Source organism: Ochotona princeps, chromosome 9 (genome assembly GCF_030435755.1).
Source record: "Ochotona princeps isolate mOchPri1 chromosome 9, mOchPri1.hap1, whole genome shotgun sequence".
Taxonomy (NCBI): domain Eukaryota; kingdom Metazoa; phylum Chordata; class Mammalia; order Lagomorpha; family Ochotonidae; genus Ochotona; species Ochotona princeps.
The window spans coordinates 53,405,784-53,423,341 of NC_080840.1; the positions used below are offsets into that span (position 1 = coordinate 53,405,784).

The 17,558-nt window shown below is 39.7% G+C and overlaps 1 protein-coding gene across 1 annotated transcript in view; it reads right to left on the reverse strand.

The window, feature by feature from the left end:
- Positions 1-1,148: 1,148 nt before the first annotated feature.
- The window catches only part of CPA6 (carboxypeptidase A6), a 281,052-nt gene continuing 264,642 nt past the window's right edge, over positions 1,149-17,558 (reverse strand). Inside the window, exons 9-11 of the mRNA XM_004588030.4 lie at positions 11,394-11,596; positions 5,726-5,810; positions 1,149-1,336 (exon numbers count right to left, since the gene is read on the reverse strand). Coding sequence (XP_004588087.2) covers positions 1,149-1,336; positions 5,726-5,810; positions 11,394-11,596 — 476 coding nt within the window. The remainder of the gene's footprint in view (positions 1,337-5,725; positions 5,811-11,393; positions 11,597-17,558) is intronic.

Below are 17,558 nucleotides of genomic sequence, written 5' to 3' on the forward strand. Positions count from 1 at the left end.
ACGACAGGAGCTTGTTCTCATCCAGGTCTTTCATGAAGGTGGCCAGGGCTTAAACACTTGGACCATCCTCTGCTGCTTACCCAGGCACATCTGCAGGAAGCTGGATCAGAAGCAGAGCAGCTTGGACTCAAACTGGTTCTCTGATATAGGATGGTGATGTCTCAAGTTGTAGCCTAGCTCACTGTGCTTTAATGCTGGTTTGCTTATATGACATTGTTGAAGTCTTTAGACTTGTTGCTCCTTTTAAAAAAATTTTTAATTATAGGCATATGGCACACAAAAACCAGTAAATAAAGAGGATATGAATAATCTGAGGTCCTGATACATTATATGCTTACTATATTAAGAAAAAGAGTTGGTCTTCTCCTTTGCAAAAATTTTCATTTCAAATGAGAATTAAGTATCTAACTGTCATTAGTAACCTAGATCTTCATTGAAAACATGACGTTTGTTGAAGGAAAATCTTTAATTAATTGGTACATTTTGTGAAAAAGAACTTGGAAACATCTCTTCCTCTGTAATCAAAGAGAACTCAAAAGGGCTAGCTGTGTGTGTGTGTGTGTGTGTGTGTGTGTGTGCAAAATAGTGTTTTTTTCTCTTGTAACAAATTAGGCTACTCTAATTTTTGTTCTTTCCTGTTGTGAGAGTTGACGTTTGTGAGAAATTTCCTTTGAAATTTATAGATAAGTTTAAACAACTTCTCAGGTTATCTTTTTAAAAAAGTTTGTTCATATTTTACTTATTTGAAAACTAGTTGGAGACAGAGAATAAGAGTGAGAAGATTGAGAGTGATATCTTTTGTCATCACTGGTTCATTCCCCAAGTGGCTGCAACATTCAGCACTGGACCAGACTAACGCTAGGGGTATGGAGCTTAATCCAGGTCTTCTACATGAATGACAGGGACCCAAGTACTTGAGCTATCATTTGCTGACTCCCTGATGCATTAACAGGGAGCTGGATTTGAAGGAGAAGTGAATGACAAACTCTATCCCAGGCATTCCAGTATGGGATGTGGGTGTCCCAGGTGGCAGCTTAACCCACTGAACCCCAGTGTCTGTTTCCCATTCTCTTTAAAAATCATTTCTACCAGCACCAAGCAGCCAAAACTGAAACACTCTCTGGAAGTTGACTTGACACTGGTGCCTCTCAGGGACACTTCTTTAGCAGGTGCATTGTGATATTCTTCACAGCCAGCATGGTCTCTGTACAGGTGGGTTTGATGAGCATCTCTGGCAGTAAAAATCCAAAATAGCCAGTGTCACGTAACTCAAATGCAAATGAATAGGGAATTCCATTTTTGTAGGCCCAATCCATTGAGCTCCCAGAGCTCACGTCTAAAAGTTAAAAAAAAGAAAAAGTTAGCCTCACTAAAGAGTTTCTATAATTTTTCTAACTGTACATGTAGAACTTGCTGACTAAGCTGCACTAAATTATGGTAATGAAATATCCCTTCAAAAGTATGATTTAATAGTCACTTTTGGTATCTGGTTTGTGGAACTTGTAAATCATACTTGCTAGCATCTTTGAGGCCATAGTCTAAGCACCAATACTTTGCAAGTATGATGGCTTCAAAAATGAACCTCAATTATGACAATATTTATCTTCCCATCACTATATTTATCAATAAACAACCTATATCAAGAATGTTAAAAATATTTATTTGAGAGAGAGGGAGATTGAGTGAGATCTTGCGTCTGCTGCTTCTCTTTAAATGCCTGCAAGAGACAGTTGAAGTCTGGAGCCTGGAACTTAACTGATGTCTCCCACATGAGTAACAGGAAACCAAGTACTTGTGCCATCATGTGCTCCTTCCCAGGATGTATTAGCAGGAAGCTGAGACAGAGGTGAAGGAGCTGGAGCTGGAATCACTGTTATCAGACATGGGCATCCCAAGTGGCAATTTGTCTGCTGGGTCAAACATCTTCCCCATTTTTCTTTTTTCACTTTTCTAAAAAAATTTATCTTCTAGTTTCTCATCATTTTCAAGTTTTGAGAATAAGATTGTTTATCTCAAGACATCTCATTCTTCTCTTCCCCTAGTTTTCAACTCCTGCTGACTTTGTTTTTTTTTGCTCAGGTTTGTCGTTTCCAGTCTTCTCTCTGCATCCTTAACAGTTTTCTTGGCTCTTTTCTTGGTCATGGTCAATTATATTACAGAGTTGCTCACCAGATTCTGAAACTGACTTTATTGTTCTTTTCTGCCTTTATTTTTGCTAATTTCCAACCCCAAGTCCAGTTTCAGTTCTACATAAAGAAGCTAGAGAAAGTCTTCCTAATAATTACTTATTTATTTTCATTTTATCCAAAAGGGGAAGAGAGAGAGAGAGAGAGAGAGAGAGAGAGAGGAGAGAGACTCTTTCATCTGCTGGCTTAGCCTCCAAATGCCTGAAGAGCTGGTTCTTGGCTAGGATGAAGCCAGCTCATTCCAGGGCTCCCATATCAATGACAGGGACCCAAGTACTTAAGCCATCTTTGGCTGCTTCCCGGGAAGCATATTATAGGCAGCTGAATCAGAAGCAAACGAGCCAGGACTTGAACCAGGCACTGCAATATGAGATGCAGGCATGCCAAGTGGTGACTTCAACTGCTGCATCCAATACCTGCCCATAGAGAAAGTTTTGGCTAAGCAGATGTGTCTAATCACAACGTCCCTTTCTTCTCTCAGTGCTTCACCTGCTCTGTGTAGAGCCCTTCACTGATGGAGCTTTTCCCGTTCCCTCCTGTCTCTCCCTTCGCTTTACCACTTTCCCTATCACCTCATCTACTGACATCAGAGCCCTCTGACTTTTCTCTTTCTAGCTTAAGGGGAAAAATTACCCGTTTTCTGCGTGTGTCATTTATTGATATCATTTGCTACCATTTTATCTGGCTTTGAGATAGAGGGTTGCTTTTCCAGGACCTTGTTTCATGGATCCATTCCCTTTCTCTTGTGTCTGAATTGACTAGGAGATTCAAGGACCCATTTTAGTTATTTTCATACTATAATCTCTTGAAATTCACATTTTAGAATGTTATTTATTTGAAAATTAGAGAGAGAGAGAGAGAGAGAGATTGATTTTCAGTATGCTGGCTTATTCCTTAAACACTCTAAATATCTGGGGCTGTGCCAATCAAGAGGCAAGGCTCCATTCAGGTTTGCCATGGGTGGGAGGGACCCAATCAATTTAGCATCCATAGCCTTCCAGACACATCAACAGGCAGAGAAGGTGGAACTTGAACTAGGCTCTCCAACGTGGGATGTGGTTACCCTCTGTGGCAGCTTGACCTGCTCTTCCGCAATGCTGCTTTTAACTTCTGAGCCACTTCCAGTTGGATTAGCGCCTCCATCTACCTGCTAAATTTTGTTTTTGAAAGTTGCCAAGAATTGCTGTCCAATTTCCTTTTCTAGTTTTTGCTTTCCTTTCAGGTCCTCCTTTGTACTTTTCCATTGCACTTAATATTACTGAACTTAATATGGCTGAACAATCGGTGCTGGCAATGCTGTCCTCCTGGCTCCTGTGACCTCACACACTCCCATGTTTTAGCACCCAGAAGAAAGCATAGGCACTGCAGTTAGAGTGCTGATGCGGGCTATGCCCACTCCCACTACCTGACTTCCCTGTACCATGGTCTCTCTCTCTTTAAGGAATTAAAATTTATTTTTATGTATTTGAAGGCAGAAAGACAAAGAGAAGCTGAGAGAAAGAGATGGAGGGAGGGAGAGTGAGAAATAGATCTTTCATCCATGTGTTCACTCCCCACATGCCCATACATAGGGAGGGGCCAGGCTAAAGCCAGGAACCAGGAACTCAACCTGAGTCTCCCATGTGGTGACAGGGACCAAATGACTTGGGCCATTACATGCTGCTTCTCTGAGTGTGTTAAAAACAAGCTAAAATCACGAGCAGAGGTAGGACTCTAATCCAGGTACTCTGAACAAGAAAGCAGCATCCCAAGAAATGGCTTAGCCAGTGTGCCAAACACATGCCCCTCCATTTTTAAAAAAGAAAATAAATACTAGTTACACACAGTTGTGAAAATGAAATGGAAGAACACTTGAACATACCTAGGATATATTAGCTGTTACTTCACATTTTTAAACCCCGTAAGTGTCTAGTGTGTTCCTTTTGCAGCATAATAGATTCTTAGTCATTTACTAGAATGACAAATAGATCATAGAAATATCTTTGCATGCTTTTTTTCTGAAATTTATATGATCCAGCTTGATATAACATTATTATTACATTTATAGAGCATGTTCATTTATTCAAATATTTCATTTTATGCTAATATACTATATTAAATATAATAAACTAGATCATATTGAGCTAGAATTGGAATCATTATGGGACAGGGACATTTAAATGACTTGTTGCCTCTCAGATTCCCTTTGTTTTGGATAAGGACAGAAGACAGGTTGTGGCTTCTGTGTCCCTCTTGTTAGAGTGCACTGGAACAACAAATAGTAGTCATGGTAGCCAAAGGCAGAGACAATGTGTGCCAGCAGTTGTGTTATGGGATGTGACAGGCTCATTTCTATGGTAACAGTTAGTTCTCAGAAAATACACTATGACTGTGCTTTTATACCTTGCTCGAGAAGTGAGCTATTAGTAAGCCTTTTAAAATTTACATGCTAATCTTTTAATATATATTATGCAGCAATTAATTGGTAATGTGACCTTATAAAATGCTGCACGTTTTTCTCCATCAGCATGACTATTGAGAAACAGTTCAAAGAAGTCAGCCATGAAACCAATAATCAGGGACTTTGAAAAATAAACCTACCGATACTTATGACATTCTCATTATTAGGATAAACTTATTTGACAATGTTAACTGACACACTAAACTTTTCTTCTGATGGCCAACAAAGGTAAATGGTAAGACACTAGGAATATAATGACAGTTTGATTAAGGAAATCGAGACATGTGCTACCTCATTGGGGAGAATAATGAGACATCACTGTATGTACAAATATAGATGCACCCAACAGCGTGTATGTCTGTTCACTTTCCTATCCACTCCTTGTCATTCAGATATCTATGACTTTCATCAGATTTGCTAAATACAATCAGTGAGTATTTGAGTCCGAATGACTGTGAGAACTGACTTTGTCCAGTTCTTCATGTTACAGTGGCAGAAGCAGAAGCCCAGGATTGAGAACTATTGGCCAGGATGACATCCTTGGAGAACGAGGACTCAATCCATATCTTAAGACACCTTGTTCAAGTTCTCTCCATATGCCCATTTGCTCCTTGTTTCATTTAAAAGGAGAAGTACTTCAGAATCACCTTTTGAGGGAAAATTCAGCTGAAGGAGCAAGATTAGAAATAACATTTCCTAACAAGAACAGTGGGGGGAAAAAAGGGAAGCTGCTGTAAGGCTGAAACATTTACTTCATCATCTTTCCAAGGCCCATTTCCACCCTTCCAGCAGCTACAATTGCTTAAGAAGCCCATTTTGTTACTTTCCACTGTCATAGATCTCAATTCAACTTGGAGTCATTACTGCAAGCTTAGCATAGTCTCTGCTTAGAATTTGTTTAAATTGGTACAGTGATTTTTGTCAAGCTGTGTAAAGCTAATCAGATGTAAACTCCCTCTATCTTCCTTGGCTAATTTGAAAGTCCCTAAAACTTTTGCTTAGGGAGAACACACCTTCTTCTTTTTAAAGGGAAGTAACAACACAGGATATTGGTTCAAGGGAGCAGACTCTATTAACACAATGTACACAGGAAACTTACACAATGTACGTGAGGCAGGTCCATATCTGTACTGTACCCCGTATACAGACCGAAGTGCTTTCACAGCTTTATGAGCTGCAGATTCCTGTAATGAAAAGTGGAGAAGTTACACGCTTTATGTTCTTGCACTGAAACTTTCAGAAGCACCAGCATGTTGTTTGAGTTTTATGGGTTATCAACACAGAGAACAATGAGAGACGTATTAGTCAACAGCTGTATTTCATAACAACATGTTACTTTTATGTCCTATGTTCTATTTTGTAATATGTTTTAGAATGCATATACATCACTTGACTAGTCCTCACATCAAACTAGTGAACTGTAATAGTTCCGTGTTATAAATGAGTAAAGGAAGGCTCAGTGTGGTTAAATGGCAATGCTGGGGTGACATAGCAGAGTTACTGGGTTGGGATAAGTACTGGTATTCTCTCAGACTCATCTGGTGTTCTGTTGTCTTTAGTTTGAGGAAATATGTTTCTACAAACTGCAAAATGCTTGACAGGGTAGGCATGATGTGAATTTTGCACATAGCTCATACTTAGCAATGTGCCTATATATAACAGATACTTAAGTATATTTTGTATACATGATGCATAAGCATACGTTTGCAAGGGTATTAAGATAACTCATGTTGGAGATGAATGTTTGCTACAGTAGTTAAGGCTCTGCTTGGGACACCTGTTTCCCGTTATCAGAATGCCTGATGTTGCCTCTCAGCTTTACCTCTGTGTCTGGCTTCTTGATGACATGCACTTCTGGAGACAGTAGATGATTGCCCAAGGTCCATGTAATACATGTGGGAGACTGGATTGAGTTCTGGGCTCCTGGCTTTGGTATAGCCAGACCTGGCTTTTGTGGGTGTTTGGATGGTAAAAGTGTAAATGGGGAATTTCTATTTCTCTGCCTTTCAAATAAGCAAAAATTAGTAAGAAAATCTAAAATTTAAAATTTAAAAGAGAATTACATTGATTCTTGAGTGTAACATTCCAGTGGATATGTATAAAGTATTTATAGCATGCTTGGTTCAAATGAGAAAAATCTTCAATTTGGGAAGAATTATTCTTCCTGGGAATGGAAATAATTTCAAACATGACCTCCAAGGTTACATGAACTTCTCTCGCTGTTTAGGCATCCTTCTTAGATGCGTAAGTTACTCTTCCTACTAATGTTAGGGATTAGAAAAAAGACTCTTGGCACAATCTAATTACTAAAAAGGGGAATATTTTAATATGAACTAGAATGAGCCTGGCTTCCCATTAAAACATTTCCAGGTGGTATAAAAGCCCTAGTTTCAGCAAGGAGTTAGAGAAGTATTGAATGACCAGGGAGATAAAAAAGAAGTGTGTTGAAACCAGTACACAAATCTCCCATTTCAAGTTGCCTGTGAATAATTTAATACTTTAATTGAAGCATTCTGGACAACACGGTGGCATTAGACCGAGCTTCATGCTGCTGTCCTCTTTCAGCTCAAAGTTGCAAAAGGCAGTATTTGCAGCAAATGTCACCCTTAGTGAATATTCAGGGATCAGACATCAGGAGCTGGCGAGCTATTTATTATTGAACTCAATGATGACGACATTCTTCTCACAGGAGCCAACAGAAAAAGAATGTAAACATCATAATGATGTATCATTGTGGAGAATGTTCTGGGATTTTAACAGCTCCTCCAACAGTCTTAGCAATATTCCATGACAAAAGCAGATATTTCTACATTTAGAAGATTACTGCATTTTGCCGATGAGGAGACCTTTGTTCCTCATTGTTTCGATGATGAAATCCAAGTTAAAAAAAAAAACTATTTTAAAAAGATAACTGTCTTAACTTTTTTACACAAAACATGTGCACAGTTTTAGGATTTCGATATCATTGAACATCTGTTGTTCAGGTACAGATGCATATTGGTAAGTGACCCAATAAAAGGTGAAATTTTACCAGTTTTTCCCCATGAATTATTTTCATGGTAGAAAAGCTGAATATCTGTTTATTTATGGACCAATGCCATAGAATAGTGGGTTGAGCTGTGACGCCAGCATCTCATATATGTGCTGGTTTGAGTCCCACCTGCTCCATTTCTGATTTAGTTCCCTATTAATGTGCCTTGGAATGTAGTATAAAGTGTTTCAAGTGTTTGCTTTCCATGTAGGTGAGATTTGGATGAAGCTCCAATTTCCTGACATTGGCTTAAAAGAGCCCCAGGCAATGCAACAATTTGGGAAGTAAACCAGCAGATGGAAGAGTTCCACGCCACCCCACCCCCACCACTCCGCCTTTCAAATAAATGAAATAAACATATTTTCAAAAAAGTATAACTTAGTGATTTGTCTTTTTCCATTGTTTCTATTTTGAGTTACCTGAAAAAGGGCCTACCCCTCCCTTTTTGGTCCTTGGCTACTTAAGGACTATATTTTTAAGTTAAACATTTTGTATTTAAAGCAACTTTAAAAATGACTTGAATGTCAGCAAAAATAAAGTCTCTAACACAATGGGTTATTTTTAAAGGATTTTTAACAGAATTTATTGATTTCCAGTTAATTTTCAGGACTACATAAATTTTTGAGAATTGTAATCTTAGATTCATGATTAGTTTATGCTTAACACACTCGAAGATTTTTAACACTGGCAGTATTGACAGTTTGATGCTTTCCTGTGAAGTAAGCATCTTGTGCACTGTAGAATGTTGAGCAACAGCCTTGGTCTCCATCCACTAGATGCTAGTAAGTTCCCTTACAACTCCTATGATAATCAAGAATATCTCCAGACATTGCTAAATGTCTGTTGACAGGCAAAGTCATCTTTGGCTGTAAAGCACTAATCTACTCTTACATTCCCTAATCAAAGACAACTCATGGAAGGAAGGCGAATTTAAAAAATGCGGAACATTCTCTTGGTATAATTTTCATATACTGCATATTCCACCTCATCTGCTGTATGAACATGAATATTATGCCCATTTGGAAAGGGCTGAATATTTCACTACAGAAATATTGACATACAGATTTCCTTGGATTCCAGTCAAGAAAAGCAACTACCACAGCACCAACAAAAAGAAAACTAATGGCTCCATCGAATAACTAAAGAATTACACCACAGAAATAATTACCACCTGTATGGTATTTCTAAACAGAGGTAATATTCTCAGAATTTTTGCAATGATGGGAATGATGAGAATGATGAATACAATTCGCTCTCTGGACATTCCCTAAGACTTCCTCTGCCCTCCTCATATCCCCATTCATTCCAGGTCTTGCACATCTAGTTCAAGGATTTCTGAAATATCAAGAAATGTGTACATCATTTGGAATCCAAGGTATATGGAGAAAATAACTGCTTTTCTTTTATAAAAGCTTTCATTCAAGTATAACATTGGACTGTAATAAAATAAATCAATCCTTGGTCTCTGTTCCTGATTATTGACACATAACTCCTTTGAGATCTTCAGAGTGTTGAGTGTTTTCTATGCTAATGGGATGATTTTTGTAGGGAGCCCCTAAATAGCTTTAGGATGGGGGTTATCCAAATTCTATCATTAAAGGATTGGAACTTTCATACCGAACCCCAACCTCTGAGGTGGAGGGGAGAGGACCCAGAAATAAATTTCCATGGCCAATGCAAAGATTCAATCAAATGTGTCTATGTCATAAAGCCTCCATAAAATTTCCTAAACAATGGGGTATGGAGATCTTCCACACCAGTGAACACACCAAAGTTTTGGGAGGAGAGCTCAGAGAAGGCATGGAAGCTTTATTCAGTGCTTACCTGTTCTCTCTCCTCATCTTGCCTTAAGCATCTCTTACTGCAGTTGTGTTTTATAATAAACTGGTAGAGGTAAGTAAAGTACATTCCTAAGCTCTGTAGGTCATTCTAGTGGGCTTTTGAAACAGGTGAAGTGTTTAGCCTCGCAATTATGACAGCTATTTCCCATATTAGAGTATGTGGGTTTGATTCCCATATCAGGCTTCTGACTCTAGCTTGCTGCTAATGTGTACCTTGAGAAGCAACAGTTGATAGTTCAAGGGCTTGGGTTCCTGCCACCCACATGGGAGACTTGGTCAGCATTGCATTCCATGCTCTGAGCTTTGACCTTGGTCCAGCTCCAGCCTCTGTAGGCATTTGTGGAGTGAGTCAGTGGAAGAGAGTTTTCGCCTTACTTTCGTTTCTCTGCCTCTCAAATTAAAAAAATAAAAAAAGGCAAAAGAACAAAGAAAAAAGGCAACAACACAAGATAGGAATCTATGACTTTGTAACCAGTTTGGAGAGATGTGCGAGTAGCCTGCATCTCCTTCTACATGAGACTCACAGCAGCTATGAGAATAGCTGTGGAGGACTGAGTCTCCAGATATGTAAAGTCTGATGCTAACTCTGGGTAGTCAGTGTCAGGATGGAACCGAATTGTTGGACATCCAGCTTTTATCAGAAATAAAAAGCTTTTATCAGGGATACTAAAAGAGAAACCACACATTTGGCTTAAGAAGGAAAAAGAAAAAAACCAAATACATATACTGACAAGGACTCCAATATTAAATCTACAGTTCAATGGATGATCACAAATTAAACGCATTTCTGTAACCAGTATCAAGGTCAGGGAATAGAAAGACATTAGTGACCGAGAAACCTTCTCGGGTCTCCCAATTAGTCACCATGCTACTTCCCTTTTCTCTAAAAGTAATTGCTATTCTAACTTCTAACACTATTTTTTGTTGGTTTTAAACTTTATAGGAATTTAGATACTCTGATTTGCATTATGATAAATTATGTTTTGCAATAGATCACTTGTTGGATTTTCAAAATAAGGAGAGAAAGGAACTCTGCTTTTTCATTTTCTGGTAATCTTATGCCTGAAAGTCTATTCATTCTTAGTACCAACTGGTCAAATACATGCCCAGGGACTTACTAGCTTTAAGTAAATAGTGCTTGTAATTAAAACTTGCTTTTAATTAATGAGAGCCAGGCTATAATTTATGAATAATTATTTACTCAATAAAGTTAATTATAGCTCTGCATATGTGACCCAAGCTCTAAGACTAATCAAATCCAATCTGACCTTTTACATATAACCTGTGGTAAGGATTTAGATAGATTTGAAATGATTATATGAGAAGCAGGACAGTGGGTAAGAATAATAACTCTAGAGTTGGATTTTGGGTTGAATTCTGGCTATGAAACATAGTAGCCATGCATTCTCAGTTGGTTTCATTTCTGTTACATTTCTCATTCGTGAAAGAGGGAATAATGCTTTCTATGATTGTTAAGAGTAAATGAATTTTGATCAGGATGACATTCTGCCAGCTCTACCTTCAGACCAGAGATCGTCTCCCCAAGAAACTGTTGAATTTATCTGGACAATAAGATGCTGGACTCTGTGCTTTGTATATGTTTGCAAAGAAAAAATCTTGACTGAATTTGAACTGTAATATTGTAACAAGGTGGAGAAATCCACCATGGGGGGAGGGTACGGGGAGGGGTTAGGGCAAGCCCAGAGCCTATGAAACTGTGTCACATAATGCAATGTAATTAATTAAAAAAAGAGTAAATGAACTCTCTATATACACAAAATACTTAACAGGATAAACACGATATATAGTGATTATTATCACTGCTAATTAGAACAATCATAGCACTGGAAATGAAACATTACATCTGATATACCTATACAGGGTTGAATACTTACCACACAGCTGAAGTTGGGGATAGTTGCGTATTTGTAAGAATAAGGGTACAGCAACATCTGAGCATATGCATGAAATGAAAGGTAAGCTCTAATGTGCTTTCTGTGTTTTCGGAGGAAGTTAGCTACTGCTTTGACTTCTGGCTCAGATTCTGGGAAAGGACCACAATATGTGTCATCGCAAGGGTGCATAGAAGCTCCTTCAACTGCAAGGCAGAAAAGACAATGTGGTAGGAGAGGGCTAGAAAGAACTGAGACACAAATCAGCATTGTTAAACTGATTTTCTATTTCTTAAAACATATGGCTTTATTAAGCAAGTCACCTAGCTTCTTATTTACAGAAATCAATACTGAAAATTCAAGACTGATGCAAATTCCTCTGAACAGTAGGAGCCCTGAACGTGATCTATGTTCTATTTTTTTCCTGAAATTTTGCAAAATATCTTTTTCATTTTTGGCAAACCATTTTAAATGGATGACTCTATTAGCTGTCTTCTTTCGCTGGAGAATTAATTCTACAGTCCCCTAGAGCAGGCTGAGTTCTCCATTTAAATTCTCCACAACATCTGTAGTTTCTGTTTACAACATCGAACACACTTGTAATTAATGCTCAATATTTGCCCATTCAATATCCAACCAAGATTTATACTGTTTTGGGTGCCTGGGATACACTAGAAACCACACAGGGGAAACAAAATCCCTGCTCTAATAGAACCCAACTGCATTAGAGTCTTTGTTAGACTCTGCTCTGTGAAGACAGAGAACACATCTGTCTTTTTTTATTGGGTACTTATTTGTCAGAACAGTAAGGTGGCAAGTGTTCAACAAACACTGGCTGAATAAGTCAATGTCAGATCAAAAGAAAAACCTAGACATTTATAAGATGTCACATAAGATAAAAATTAATACAATAATAACATGAAATGGGGTCAGAAATAATCCTGTAGGACATGCTTAACCAATTTTATTTACATTTGGAATCAACAATATCCAAGTTGATTTTTGTGAAAATCAAGAAGCTTCTTCAATTGTTTGGGCCAGTTAGAATATCTTCCAAACTAAAATTTAAAAAGGAATTTTGTCTTATTTTATTGGCAGACAAAGTTCCTATCCACTGGTTCACTCCCCAGATGTGTGGGAAATAAGAATTCACTCTGGATCATCTGTGTGTGAACGGCAGGGACCCAGCTGCTTGAGTCATCTCCTACTTCCTGCCAGGTGTGCATTAGCAGGAAGCTTACATGTGGAACTGAGGCAAGACTTGAATCCAGGTTCTCTGAAATGGGAAGTGGGCCATTCCCAAATGCCTGCTCCAAGCTAGATTTCAATATTTTTATAAACCAAATTTATAAATTTATGGCATACTTATTGAGAGGTTTGTACCCACCACAAAGTGCCATGGTTCTAAGAAATTTTGCAAATAATTAGAATTTCTGTAATTATTTGCCAGCCTAGGTCATTACTATATATATCTCTCTTCCAAAAACACATCTCTCTTTCTGAGAAAGCGATCATTCTCTCCACGAACTAATGGAAAATGTTAGTGGTATGTATTAGTCGAATTGGCTACTGAGTATGAACAGACAACCAAGGCGAACAGAGCTAACTCTTGAGGACAAGAAGTGTTGTTTATGCTGTAGCAAAGGCAGAGTTGACAGGGTAACTTGCAGCAGTTGAGGTTTCTCTCCCCTGAATCTCCTTATGGAGATTCCTCATGAACAAGCACACGATACAAAAACTATAGATGATGCCATGAAGAGAATGGGAAACATAAAGAAGCTTGTGTGGAACACCAGCATAACTCCATGGGAGGATGTGACTAGAACCATAGCAAATCATTCCAAAAGAAGCCAAAGAAAACAAGAATTTGCCAAATTCTTCGTAAATGTTATAGAGAGCTTAAAAGAGGACACTGGAAGCCAAGAGGGAAAAGGACTTATAATAATATACCAGTCAGATGTCGCAGCAACAAAAAGTTTCACTCACAGGGTTGAATGAATATAATTAATGAATTAATGAGATAGAGTAGGGTTTGAAACTTTCCCAGCAGTCAACAGGAAGGGATAAAGAAAGAATGACAAAAATGAGAGGAAAAATTAGACTGAATATCAATACGTGGTTAAATATGGATCTAGAAAGGAAGGCAAAAAAAATCTGAAAAACTGCTAATTAACATTTCCTCATAATTAAGAATTGAAGAGACTTATTGAGCACTGAACAAAAGAGACAAAGGATAAAATATCAATGCTTTGACACACTAAAGTGAAATTTAAAAAAAGGAAATAATTCCAGTGAGTGAAAAGCAGGTCACATTTGGCTTTTAGCAGTCATGCTAGATGAACATGCTCAAACTATTTTTTAGGAAGAAAATCTGAATCTAGACTCTCATATCTAGCTGACCTGTCACTGAAACATGAGAGTAAAAGAAAGACCATCTATGGCATACTAGGCTTCAAAGTTAGGTTACAAACCGCCATGCTCTGTGAACACACAACAAAATGATGAAGAATTCAGAAAGGCTACCTGACAGGAGAATTACAGGCATGTAAGCAACTTAGTAACATATGCTTTCCAAAGGGAGGTGAAAAAAAGATGTGGGTATCAAATTGTTGGAGATAGCCAGCTGATGGAATGTTGGAAGGCAGGAGACGAGAAGAGGTAACACATATGAACTGTTGGTTTCTTTTGAAAAGCAGATGGGGATATTAGTTAAGTTCAGAAATTAATGAGAGAAAAACCCCTCAGACCTATGTATGGATCTGAAGTGAGGAATAACCGCCGTAAGCAAAAGAGCAATAGAACAGGGGCAGCTGTGGTGGCACAGCGGTCTAACCTCTACTTGGGGTGCCAGCCTTTGGTGTTGCAGTGTCTGGTTTGAGTTCGGCTACTACATTTCTTTCTTTTTTTTTTTTAAGATTTATTTTTATTACAAAGTCAGATATACAGAGAGGAGGAGAGACAGAGAGGAAGATCTTCCGTCCGATGATTCACTCCTCAAGTGAGCCGCAACGGGCCGGTGTGCGCCGATCCAAAGCCGGGAACCAGGAACTTCCTCCAGGTCTCCCATGCGGGTTCAGGGTCCCAATGCATTGGGCCATCCTCGACTGCTTTTCCAGGCCACAAGCAGGGAGCTGGATGGGAAGTGGAGCAGCCGGGATTAGAACTGGCGCCCATATGGGATCCCGGGGCATTCAAGGCGAGGACTTTAGCCGCTAGGCCATGCCGCCGGGCCCGGCTACTACATTTCTGATCCAACTCTGCTAATGCACTTGGGAAGCAGTAGATGATGACTCAAGTACTAGGGTCTCTGCCACATGTCTGGGAGACTTGGATCGAGTTCCTGGCTCCTGGCTTCAGCTTGGCTCAGATCTGGCTTTTGTGGCATTTTGCAGAATGAAGTACTATGTAGAAAATCAGTTTCTCTTTTTCTCTCTTCCTCCCTCCCTGTCTTCACCCTTTCCTCTCTCTCCATCTCCCTCTGTCTCTCCTAGCCATTCAAATAAATTATCTTTTAAAGAAAAGAACAATAGAACATGAACTTCATTATCTTTCTCCCATTCAATAGGAAATGGAATAGGAAGAAATGGTAGAGAAGGAAAAAAGGAAATGGCAGGAATTAAGATGACAGAAATAAGTCTTAATGTTATAAGGATAATGAAGAGTAGCAATACATTAATTCACCAAATGATTGATATTTTTCATAAAAAGTAAATATAGCAATATCAAGTCTACAATAACAAAATGTGCGGTATAAGCGAATACACTAAATATCTGCTTTTAAATTTTACTTATATTTTAAAATTTTGGACTTTTCTTCCCCCCCTAGAAGAAAATCCTCTACAACTAGGGAATGTATATGATGAATTACTAGCAAAAACTGTCAGTGGCATGGGAGGTTAATGGAAGTGGATCCTATCATGTGCAACGGTCCACAGCATCTTCTGCAGGTCTTTGTGAAGTGACCAGGTATCATAGGGCATCCTTTCTTGCCCAAGCGAAGATTCTGGAAGGATGGCAGGGTTATCTTGAGGGTATAGTTGGGTACCTGGGCAGCTGCTCACTTGTGTGCACATGTGCTCTTCACTCTGATGGGTGTTGGTCCATCTGGCCAAAGAAGGAGAGGGACATGACAGTGCTTTTCTAGCCATGGTTCAAAAGAAGTGTCTTCTTCTCTTGAACTTCCTATTGCCTGGAAGGAGGGGGATTTTGGAACTAGTGTTTTCAGCTCAGCCCTGGACCCAGAAGATGGTAACTAAATGAGGACAGCTAGGCCATCTGGATGCACATGAGAGGTTTTCCAAGTTTTGTCTACTTAATGCCCCAGGGATTCTGATACTGAATATATGTGTCTTGATGGATATCTTATTGATAAAACCAAACACTTGCCCCTTAGGTCTTTGATTAGATAACTGTGGTTCATCTCTATGGAAGGCTGAGGACATAAGATGGCTGTAATGGCAGCAATATCAAACAACTTCAAAAAAGCCTGTTTTGCCCGTGAGAATACTTAATCATCTAGATATTGAATATTTTCAAATACACAACTCAGCATTATAAGAGTTACAGTTACTTTAACAAATGTTAACAATTTCAGAAAGGAACTAATACATTTAATGTTTGTATAAAAGTGATTAGCCTCAAATTTTTTATGCACATGCATACAAATTCCCTTTCATTCCCAAGGACATAGTGATAGCTTCATGACTCAGAATCATCACAGAAAAAAAAAAACTGAGCCATTAAATATCCTCCTACATGGTTTAAAACTGTTAAATTGTGTAAAGTGAGCTGTCCTCCATAACGTGAATGAAAAGATAGGTGCAACTGGAGAGAGTCATTTGCAAGAGCAGGCAGGCTAAGGAATAAACAGAAAGAATACAGTTGTGGAGGATGGGCAGGACCACAAAAGACACAGGCTGAGATGAGAGGCAGGACAAAAGGGTCCTGGTTTCAGAAGGGTAGGGAGGCATAGATTACCTTCCCCATCCCCAGACTTGGCATTCTGCTAAAAATATTCTCCCACAGCACTAGCACCTGGATTCCACCAGTGGGGACTGGCGGCTGGGAGTGTGAGGGTACGGGCTTGCAGGGGGTCTGGGGATGGCACTGGTGCAGGCTTGCTGGTACCTGGAAACTCTTGTCCAGGCACGTGCAATAAGCCTGGGGATTTCTGCATATGCTTGATTCTAGTTGGGAAGCAGGTGGAGGGGTCGGAAGAGAAGAGCCCTAGATAGCAATGCTGGCTGATGGACTGCACTTGAGGAATTGTGAACAGGCTTGGGTCTCAGATGGGCAGAGGGGTAAGGTCCAAGGCAGGCATGTATGCCAGAGGACAGGGTCTGGGAACTCTTCGTTGAGCTTGGGTTCCTGGTTGGTGAGCAGAGCTTCAGGCCAGCACACCATACCATCAGAAGACTTGGCTTGGGATGACTGGGCTGGGGAATGCATGTACTCCTGAGCAGAGGGACTATATGGATTGCTCAGGGAAGGGGATATGGTGATGTAGGGGTGGTAAGACTGCAGGTGAGGAATGACTTCTGGGGGACTTCCACCAACAAGACCACTGTAGTTGCAGGTAAGTGAGGGGGGTAAGACTGAGCAGTTCGGAGGAGGGAAGCTAGACAAACTTTCTGGGTCAGACCAATGCACCCACCGACATGGGAGACCTGAGCTGGGCTAGTGAGAATTGACCACCACTGACTACTGGTATATACTAACAATAGTGCTGGGGGCCTACCTGGCAGAGCTAGATCACAGTACCTACCAGTAAATGTAGGAATAGGGTACAAGTAATGTTAGGCTGGGCTATGAGACTAACCAGCATGTGAGAGAACCAGGTCTGTGGAAAGATTCTGTGGGGCATGTGTGGGCTCTCCCATGTTGAACGGCAAGACTACTGTTCTTGCCAGGATAGGAGGTAGACTAAGTCAGCCTTGGTTAAGGACCCACTGGTGTGTGTGTGTACGAGATCTGACACTGGAGACCTGATAGAGGAGCTTGGGGAACTCTGTCACAACACAGTCCCTGCAGGTGAGTGCAAGAACCAAGACTTACAGCAGCCCAGATCAGGCCAGGTTATAGGACCTGCTGGCATACATATGTGTTGGATCTGGGGTGGGATATGGGATAGACCGGAGTAGTCTGCTGCCCATACTGTCATGTGCAGGA